Here is a 10529-nt window from a genome sequence, read left to right as displayed (position 1 = left end):
ATGAGCCAGGAGTAACCCCAGTGCATCGCCGGGTGTGACCCAACAAGCAAAAAAATAAAAAATAATAATAAAATAAAATAAAAATAAACTACCGGAGGAGTCGTAAGCCCTGCTAAGGGTTGAGATCCTGTTTCCTTGCTAGGAGCTTCCTGAATCAGACGGCCGGTCTACACCGCCCCCTTCATCATCCACGTTCCCGAACAGCCCCAACTGAAAGACCCTCCTCCGTTCTCCATCTCTGTGGAGCGTTTGACCTACAGCAGGTCAAACTCCAGTACCAGCTGCCAATCAACCCCTTCGGGAGATGTGCAAAGTTTCTACCCTGGAAGCAAACGCTCCGTCCAAATGCACATCATCAAACTCCATCCCGAGCCAGGGGCTTTGCTAATGCTGTTCCGCCTCTGGCTTCGTCCTACTCCGTAGTACTTCCTCCTGCCCCGCGAGCGGGAGAGGCGCAGCCCATAAATCAAGCCGGCGAGGCAAGCCAAGACCCAGGCAGAGAGGCCCGTGGAAACCCATTTAAGGAAGTTAAATGGACTCAGCGCCACAATCCCCAATGAGCTGGGGTAGGTGGGATGCGGTGCAGAATACATAATTTATCTGCCTGTCAAGCTCGGCAAGCGGGGAAATGGGAAAATGATTGAGCCACACAAGAAGATGCTTTCCAGTACGAAAGCTACTCTGAGCTCTTGGGCCAGGGGCATTCATTGCCGGGGATTCCGAAATCAATCACCAAGAGGAGAAAGGAAGGTGCCTCGGTTCCTCTCAGCTCCTGAAGTCTTCCCTCCCCGGTGCCCTGTCCATCCCCACGGCCTCTCTCTGCCCCGCCCCCTCCCTGGCCCATATCCCATTCTGCCGTGGGGTTAGCACACTACCCTGCAGACAGAAAACTCAAGCCCCGCACCCAAAGCCCAGAGCTTCCTGGAAAAGTTTCTGACAGCGTCGGGTACTCTTAGAGAGCTGAAAAAAATATATGATTGCTATGAGGGAATTCTGAATCGTTTACAAACCTTGCGCCTACTCGGGCTAAGGATGAAAGGGACATGATAAGGAAGTCATGATAGTGGTGGTGGTGGTAATGGCAGGGTGGCAGTGGCAAGATGCTGATGCTGGCGTTGGTGATAACAGTAGTGGAGGTGGTGGTTGAGATGCTGGTGCTGATGCTAGTGATAATGGTAGTGGAGGTGGCAGTGGTGATGATGGTGATGGTAGGGGGGAGGGTTCTGAGGGGAATGTGGCGGTGATGCTGGTGGAGGGAGTGGTGACAATTGTCATCAAGACTGCTAGGGAGATCACTGCCCACATGAATTCCTTCAACACGCCTCATCACCCCAGAGGGCCGCAGAGTGGGACACACCAGCAGGAGGGGGGCGGCAGCGACTGGGGGCAGGGAGCAGGCTGAGAACTCAGAGTTTGGTCATCCCTAGCGGCACCTGTGACCCAGCGAGTTTCCCCTGTGCCCATTTGGGGGCCCACCTTCAGGTCCAGGTGCAGGATGTACATCTGGTGCATGTGCCGGACGCCCTCGCAGATCTGCCTGGTGAACTGGATGACGTCGAGCTCCGTCAGGCGGTAGCTTTCGTCAATGATGCGGTCGAACAGCTCACCCCCGTCCACACTGCAGGTGGGGGACATGGCCAGCTGAGCAGCACTTCCTGTCGTGGCCAGGGGCCGAGCCTTCCCCCAGATGTGCTCGCCGTCCCCCCCCCCCGCCCCGCACTCCCCTACCCCCCATGCTGACTCGAATTCGGGTCACGCTGGAGCTGCCCGTTTCATGACTGGGTGGGCTCTGGGCCCCTCCGTCACCGGGCCTGGGAGTGGGGCTCAACCCAGGGCCCTTCCCCAACGAACAGGAGCTGGGGAAGGGGCGTCCCAGCCCCAGGTGGGGGTTCAGCAGGGTCTCCCCAGACTAGTTCTAATGAGAAAGAGCTTCTCAGAGGCTGATGCGAGATATTTCCATCATCCAAAATTCCTCCCCGCGCAATGGCAGATAGAGGCCATCTGGGGATTCGGGGGCAGAGAGGTGAGCACAACCCAACCACAATGCCCCGTGTGCGAAACTCACTTTCTCACTAAACAGTCCCTAGGTTGTCATCACGGTGCTTTTCATTCTTTGGGGAGGAGGAAATGGACCACGCGAGATTCAGTACTAAGGGCTGCCCTCCACTCAGCGTTTGGGGTGGGGGTGGGGCTCACTCTTGGCAGTGCTGAAGGGATGATATGGTACCAGGGACTAAGCCCAGGGCTCCTGCAAGCAAAGCGTGCGCCCCAGCCCTTGGAGCCGTCTCCCCAGCCCTGACAGATGATTTTACTAGCAACTTCGTGTTATACAGAGTTTACCACGAACCTTGTACTGAAATAAGTCAAAAGTGAAGCGTCATTCAATAATCACTTCCCCAAGAATAATTTTCACATTACTTTTTTTTTTTTTTTTAGCATTTTGGGTGGGTCTGGAGCTATAGCACAGCGGTAGGGCATTTGCCTTACGCAAAGCTGGCCCGGCCAAGCCAGGTTCAATTCCTCTGCCCCTCTTGAAGAGTCCAGCAAGCTACCGAAAGTATCCCGCCCGCACAGCAGAGCCTGGCAAGCTCCCCGTGACGTATTCGATATGCCAGACACAGTAACAACAAGTCTTATAATGGAGACGTTACTGGGCCCGCTCGAGCAAATCGATGAACAATGGGAGGACAGTGCTACAGTGCTTTTTGGGTCACACCCAGTGATGCTCAGAGGTTACTCCTGGCTCGTACACTCGGGAATTACTCCTAGCAGTGCTTGGGGGACAGTATGGGATGCCGGGAATCGAACCCGAGTCGGCCGTGTGCAAGGCAAAAGCCCTCCCCGCTGTGCTGTCGCTCCAGCCCTCTCACATTACTTTCTACCTCGTCCCCAGAATAAACTTGCATCTGGACTCTGGGCAGTGTGGCTCAGTCACAAAGTTAGATGGGCCTCCCCCTTCCTACCTCCCACCCACGAAATCCCCACAGGTTGCCGTTGGGTCCTCCTAAGTGACTTCCTCTCCGACACTGATGGGGAGGGGGGCCGCCCCCAGGAGACGGAGCTGAGCAGGGGAGGGGACGGGAGGGGATGCTCACTATTCCATGACCAGGATGCAGTCGTTCTTGGACTCGAAGGCGTCGTAGAGCTGGATGAGATTCACGTGATCCAGCTGGTTCATGATGTTGATCTCGTTCTTCACTTCGTCCTGCCACCAGAGACGGGGAGGGGAGGAGAGGCTCCTGAGTGAGGGCAGACCCCTAGCCAGGAGACGCCCTCCTGCACAGCCCCTACCTTCTCCTTGGCAGTCCTGGTCTTGATGATCTTGGCCGCCAGCTTCAGGCCCGTGGCTTTCTCTTCGCACCTGTGAACCTGGCCAAAGCGCCCCCTGCGGAAGAAAAGGAGATGGCGCAGGTGGGACGCCCTTTCAAACCCACCCCCACCCAGGTTCTTCAACCTAAGACCCTTCAACCCAGAGCCCTCCCCGGGCAGCTGCTGCCTCTGAGGTTTTTTTTTTTTTTTGGGGGGGGGGGCAACACACCCATTGATACATCTACCGTAGCCAATAACTTCTGAACACTGTCGGCCAAGTGAGAGTTTGGGGACGGGGTGGGGTGGGGGTGTCTCTGGCCTAAGCGTTATCGGGGCAGGGATGAGGATTAAACTCTCCAAAGTGTCTGTGGTCCCAGAATTTCGTTTTCACAGTGTCCCTGGGGTGATTCACAGGCACCCTAGAACTCGAGACCCGCCATTAACAGAAATAATAAGAGAAATGTTCTGAAAACTTGTGCACGTGGTCAGTCAGACCAAAGGCACACCAACAGCAATGTCTGAGACTCGAGCACATCAATGCATTTCTGGAAACTGCATATAAATGACTAAGACAAATCTTGCTTAAATTCCCTAACACTGAAGCACTGTCCTCCCGTTGTTCATCATTTGCTCGAGCGGGCACCCGTAACGTCTCCATTGTGAGACTTGTTGTTACTGTTTTTGGCATATCTAATACTCCCAAGTGGAGACTGCCAGGCTCTGCTGTGTGGGTGGGATACTCTCGGTAGCTTGCCAGGCTCTCCAAGAGGGACAGAGGAATTGAACCCGCGCCGGCCTCATACAAGACAAACGCCCTATCCACTGTGCAATCGCTCCAACTTAAATTCCATAGCATCCAAAAATACCCATTACGTAGCCCCCTGAGGAGAGTTCTGAGCTTAGCTTGAATTTCGACTGCAAAATGCCCGGGAGCCAGCTTCTTGCGCACTGATCGCCTCCAGAAATCCACACTCGAGTGACTCTGAAGTTTGACACGCTGGCTCTGACCCCAATTTAGCGAAACAAACAGAAGAACACAGCGAGGGGGTCTTGTCTGGGGGGGCCACTTCAACTTGGACCCCGATTCTGAATGTTGTCTCTCTCCTGGTGTGTGGAAGCACAGTTCCCCTCCCCCACTTCCCTCTGCTGATTAAGAAGATGTGGTTTTTTTTTTCTTGGTCATCAATGTGCTCCCCCATCGGAAAGTCTAGCCGCCGTGGCCACACCATTCTTGAGTCTGCTGTCTCTCCCAGGGATTGCCCAGCAATGACCTTGAATGAGCCATGCATGGTCTTTAGAGGACCGACAGGCTGATGGGCTCATGCTAACTCACCACAGTGACTATGGACAATCTAGACTTCAGAGGCCACTGGTGGGAGATGATCACTTGATCACTCGATCACTTGACTTCCTGTTAATCGTTGATTTGCTCAAGCGGGCACCAGTAACGTCTCCATTTGTCCCTGTAGCATTCTGGTGTAGCCCAATGGCGTCTGTTCGCTCTAGGAACATGAAGAGCCTCAAACCGATCGTTCATGATCTTGATGAAGAAGTCTGACCATCTGGTAGGTGGACGGCCACGTGGTCTTTTGACATCCCGTGGAATCCAGTCGGTAACAGCTCTAGTCCAGCGGTCATCTCTAAATCTCATTAAGTGTCCAACGCATCTGATTTTTGACGCCTTGGCAAATGAGACAGCGTCCCTGATTCTTGATCGTCGACGGATGTCAGAACTCCGGATTCGTTCTCTCATTTGAGTGAAACGTGACATTCCAAGCATAGCTCTTTCTATTCTTCTTTGGGAGACCTGAATAGCGTTCTCATCCTGTTTTCGTAGGGCCCAGGTCTCTGAGGCAAATGTTAATGCAGGAAGAACAGTGGAATCAAAGAGATGTGCCCAGAGAAGGACAACCATGAGAGCAAGCTGGGTGGGAGATGAAGGCTGGAAAAATCCTGAGGCCTGCCAACCAGGTGAGTTTGGAAGGATTCACAGGCCATCAATCTATAGCAAACGTCTGTCCAGAGCGAAAGCTCGTTTGCTGGTCTTGGGTCCCACTGAAAGGCCACCCCACGGGATGGTCTCTGCCATTGGAGGCCACAGTACAGCCGGGATGGTGCCTCTGTGACACTTGTGGTGCTGCCTTCCGCTGTTGGTTGGCATGAGGGAAGTGCTGTTGCCCTTCCCCGTGCCAGAAGGCCCAATCCAGAAACCCGGTTCTGCCTGGAGAGGTGGAAAAGCTCTTCAGGAACCACTGATCATCCTCGCTGGATGGGACACAGGCCCTGGGGGTAGTTTTAAAGCCACCTCTTGATCAATGGTCCTTTTAAGAGACGATTGCTGACTCAGCACTCACCTTCTGAAGATCTGAATTGAGAGATTCTAAGACCCTCCTGGTTATGTTTCATATTGGAGGGGGCTGTTTTTCCCTCCGCCCATCCTCAGGGGGCCAAGGGCAATTCTCGACACTTGGCCAACAGAGGAAGAAAAGGGGCCAGGGAGCCCATGGGGCAAAGGACCAGAGAAATATGGAGTGGGAAGAGGAAGAGGGGGGCTTTACAGGCAACACTGGGTCTGCGTGTGTGGAAGTTTTCTGTTCTCCTCTTCCTAACTTACAGAGATATGCTGCCAGAGGTCCACGTTATCACTTAGGCTTTAAATGACAAGATGGGGGGGGGTGTCGTTTGTATTTTGTTGTTGTTATTGTTGTTGTTTGTTTGGGGCCTTGAGGTCACACGTCGCAATTCTCGGGGCTTACTCCTTGCTCTTCGCTCAGGGATCAGTACTTGCAGCGTTCAGGGGCATCAGCCGGGGTCAGCTGAGAGCAAGGCAAGCACCTTAAGCCCTGCACTATTTCGCCAGCACCTCGGAAATGGGGGGAGGTTGTGATGGAAGTTAAAGAAGGAGAAATAAGGGCCGGAGTGATAGCACAGTGGGCAGGGTGTTTGCTTTGTATGCGGCCGACCCGGGTTCTATCCCCAGGATCCCATATGGTCCTCTGAGCTACCGCCAGGAGCAATTCCTGAGTGCAGAGCCAGGAGTAACCGCTGTGATCGCCAGGAATAACCCAACAAGCCAAAAAAAAAAAAAAAAAAAAAGGAGAGCTTTAAAGCATTCAGCCGAAGAGAAGGACAACATGGAGGGCGGGATCCACAGATCCCGAAGGAAAAAAAAAAAAACAGGTTCCAAAAAGAGCCGAGATCATCGGGAAGTCCCAGATGGGGTAGGTACCGCATCCCACCTCCCCCAGATGGAACCCCGGTGACCAGAAGCCTCTACAAGCACAGCTCGAGTATGCGGGAACTAGGACTTTTCCTCAAAACCGCGCGGCCACATAAGTGGCCACGCGACGTCTCTCTATATACAAAGTGATCCATGGGAAGTAAACCACCCAACGTTTCTCTCTGAAAATCATAGTTAAGTTTGGAGCACGGCCACAGCCCAGAAACACAAGGACTTAATGCATAACCCAGCAGCTTGGAGCAGCAAAGTGAACGGACTATGCGTTAATCCAGGCCATCAAGTCTGCTGGAGGGGAAAGGGTGTTGCCCCATTCGCCCTCTCCTCTCTGGAAAGAAAGATGGCGGCCGCTTGGGAGCCTTGTGGACAGCAGGTATGAGCCGGGGGACTGGGGGCGACTAAAACCTCATGGGAAGGGGGGCGTTTCGGTCCGCCCTTCACACCCTACCGAGGCCACCAGTTGCCCCCACGAGCGGCTCTCCAGCACGGCCACAGCCCCAGAAGCACAAGGACTTAATGCAGAACCCAGCAGCTTGGAGCAGAAAAGTGAACGGACTCTGCATTGATCCAGGCCATCAAGTCTGCCGGAGGGGAAAGGGTGTTGGTCCCTTCTGCCCTCCTCCCTCTGGAAAGAAAGATGGCGGCCACATGGGAGCCTTGTGGACAGCAGGTATGAGCCGGGAGTGTGGGGGCGACTAAAACCTCATGGGAAGGGGGGCGTTCCAGTCCGTCCTTCACGCCCTACCGAGGTCACCAGTTGCCCCCCACGAGCGGCTCTCCAGCACGGCCACAGCCCCAGAAGCACAAGGACTTAATGCAGAACCCAGCAGCTTGGAGCAGAAAAGTGAAAGGACTATGCGTTAATCCAGGCCATCATGTCTGCCCGGAGGGGAAAGGGTGTTGCCCCAGTCGCCTTCTCCTCTCTGGAAAGAAAGATGGTGGCCGCATGGGAGCCTTGTGGACAGCAGGTATGAGCCGGGAGTGTGGGGGCGACTAAAACCTCATGGGAAGGGGGGCGTTTCGGTCCGCCCTTCACGCCCTACCGAGGCCACCAGTTGCCCCCCACGAGCGGCTCTCCAGCACGGCCACGACTCCAGAGCACAGAAACCAATTTCTTAACTATCTGACTTTCAGTAGAAATACTTCCAGGGTCAATAGGTAAAATAGCAGAAATCCAAAACCAACATTTAATTCTTGAACCCAGCTGTAGAAAGCAAATCACTTCACAATGCTTTTTCAGCATGTCTGACTTGGGGGGGGTTGGTAAACTCTAAATAATAGTGGTGAATCTTTTATTGAAACAATGAATCTAATCAAAGCAGATAGAGTGTTAACTAGAATTCATCTGCCTCACAGGGACTGGGAGGGGTGGGGGGTGGGGTTCTATTGGGGTTCTTCATGGTAAAAAATAAGTATTGGTAAAGGGAAATGTGTTTGATATTTGCATGACTGAGACATAAACCTGAAAGCTTTGTAACCTTTCCCACGGTGATTCAATAAATAAATATAAAAAAAAATAAAAAATTTTTAAAAAAAAAAGGAGAAATAGCCCCAAACAGCTTCGGAGAGAAACATGCCAGCAGAGACCCTCCAAGTAAGTCCCACCAACAGGAGAGCGGAAAACAGAAGAGGCTTGGGAGAACCAGTTCAGAGCTGACCTGCCTGGGACACCAGCAACAACGTCAAAAAGCAAATAAAAGATGCAAAGCTGGTCGCCAGGGTATGGGGGCAGTGATTCACAGCTGTGTTCCGTTTCCTGCCGACCCACCCTGGGCTCCTCTCCTCTACTGACCGGCTTCATAACGTGGGGAGAACAAGGAGATCGTACAGGGGGAGTCTGGGGCTGCCTCACGTCCTCCCCATCATCCTTGCTGGCTTCGGGGACAGTTTTCAGAAGGCGTTCCCATCCCTTGCATCACGACTGGGTGAGACTTCTGGTTCTCAGACGGAGACCGGCTAACATTGACGGAACCCTCCGGACTGCTCAAAAGCGCTCTTCTTTGGTTGAACGACTGTGAAAATGAAGCATTACTTACCCTCCTAGAATTTCCGATCTGTCCACGGCATAAAAACTGCTGATGGCGGCTTTTTTGGCAGTGACCATCCGGTGAGGAAAGGGAGCAGGAGGAGCTAGGGTGTCATCTGGAAGGGGAACAGAAAACCATCAATGAAGCAGCTAGACCCCTTGATGGAGCCAAATGCTGAACATCAGAGTGACATTTTGGAGTCATTAAATAATAAATAATAAAACACAGTGGGGTGCCTGCTGGGTCCCTCGTGATCCAGGAATATACATTTTCATTTCAGGTTAGTATCTGGGACGTCCAACAGGACCAGCTGACCAGGGTTTGTCCCTTCTCCAGGACAGTTTAGAACTACCCAGAGATCCAAGGACCCACCAGACACTCGGATAGGCAGGCCTTCCAAGCCTCGGACCACCGCCTTTCAAACAGAAATCACTTGATCCTGCGCTTGTCAAGTTCCTCTTTCTGAAAAGTTCGTTATTTTCATGAAAGCAGGGAGGGAAAAAGTGAAAAGTTTCCTCGTGTCATGGAAAGGTTTGATATTATTATAGATTTATTATAGATTCCTTTCCAAGGTATCTGGGGCTTTCTTTAAGACACAGTTAAGGCATGAAGATGAATTTTCCCTGGCAGGCTGGAAATAAAACACCCAGTAAAACTGCTAACGTACATACTTCACAGCTCTCAGATTTCACCCACTTTCTACGTTCCACTCTAAGTGTTTCAACTCCACTCCACCTCAGGATCAGTTTGAAATGCCAGATGACTCAGTAGCTGCTTCACAAATGCCCTTAAATGCAGCCCCTGGGAACTTGGCCGTCTCCCCCTTGTTCTTCATCAAAGCATCTACAAAGATGTGCATTTCTTCTGTGTTTATTTCTTGAGATTTTTGTCTTGTGCTAGACTCTACCAAGAGCTTATATTATTTTTTTCGATCACGATCACGACCATCCTGTTGTTCGTCGATTGCCTCAAGCAGGCCCCAGTAACGTCTCCTTCGTCCTAGCCCTGAGAGTTTTTTTAAAAAGTGCCATATTAAAAGCTCTTCCAGGGTTAGGAGAATGAGACCCATCATTGTTATTGGCATTTGGCATATTGGTTATGCCACGGGGAGTTTGCCAGACTCTGCTGTGCGGGCAGGTTACATTTGGTAGCCTGCCATCTTGTCCAAAGTAAGAATGAGATGATAGGGTGTTGTGCGGCCGCAAATGCGGCCATGCGCTTCCGGGAGCTGGGTTTTATAGTCTCTGGATCTTGGCCGTTGATGGGATTACATGGCACCAGGGGGCCAGTTGGTGGGTGTGACTCCTTCCTACCAGAATTTGGAGGATCTGGGTGGAGGATGCTCAGCCCCGATCCGAGCAGGCTTGGAGATCTTTTTTTAAACCCAGATAATCTCCATCTCCAGGAATCTGATTGAGTGGCTGCAGCATCCTCCAGGAATCTGATTGGGTAGAACATCAACCTCCAGGAATCTGATTGGGTAGAGCATCAACCTCCAGAAATCTGATTGGGTAAAACATCACCCTCCAGGGATCTGAATGGGTAGCAACACCACTACTCACATCATTAATACAGTGAACAAGAAAGAAGGCAGCAAAGATATCTCTTCCTGTTGTTCAAGTCTTCCGAGAAAAGAACAAATGATGGCGCTCCATACGCCCAGGGCTGAGTGAGGGTGGCCGTAAGAGGTGAACCCTCTATGGCTTTCATTGAACTGATCCCTGGGGAAGGTTAAGAAGCTTTAAAAGGCAAGAAACAAAAGCTGCCTCCTACCCAGTGGCATCCCCAGATCTTGCGGTGCGGAAGGCTTGTCGTTGGGCCCCGGAGACTGGTCTTGCAAGCTCTCATGAGCTGGGCAGGGATCCTGGGTCCTCTGAGAGGCCGCATCTGTCTTGCTCTTCTTGCTGTCCTCGTTGCTGGCTCTCTCCTCCGTGCCCCTGCGCTTGCTGTGGCCG

General features: G+C 52.4%; 1 protein-coding gene across 1 annotated transcript in view; it reads right to left on the bottom strand.

Moving 5' to 3' along the window:
• Positions 1 to 1021: 1021 nt before the first annotated feature.
• Positions 1022 to 10529, bottom strand: part of LOC130017770 (myosin light chain kinase 3-like) — a gene marked incomplete at its 3' end in the record, with an annotated part of 54261 nt that continues 44753 nt past the window's right edge. Inside the window, exons 4-9 of the mRNA XM_056108533.1 lie at positions 10348 to 10529; positions 8584 to 8689; positions 3292 to 3385; positions 3096 to 3205; positions 1477 to 1618; positions 1022 to 1246 (exon numbers count right to left, since the gene is read on the bottom strand). The exon at positions 10348 to 10529 is cut by the window's right edge and continues 96 nt beyond it. Coding sequence (XP_055964508.1) covers positions 1022 to 1246; positions 1477 to 1618; positions 3096 to 3205; positions 3292 to 3385; positions 8584 to 8689; positions 10348 to 10529 — 859 coding nt within the window. The remainder of the gene's footprint in view (positions 1247 to 1476; positions 1619 to 3095; positions 3206 to 3291; positions 3386 to 8583; positions 8690 to 10347) is intronic.

Source organism: Sorex fumeus, unplaced genomic scaffold (genome assembly GCF_029834395.1).
Source record: "Sorex fumeus unplaced genomic scaffold, SorFum_2.1 ptg000218l, whole genome shotgun sequence".
NCBI classification, from domain to species: Eukaryota; Metazoa; Chordata; class Mammalia; order Eulipotyphla; family Soricidae; genus Sorex; species Sorex fumeus.
This window is presented reverse-complemented; position numbering and strand designations above follow the sequence as displayed.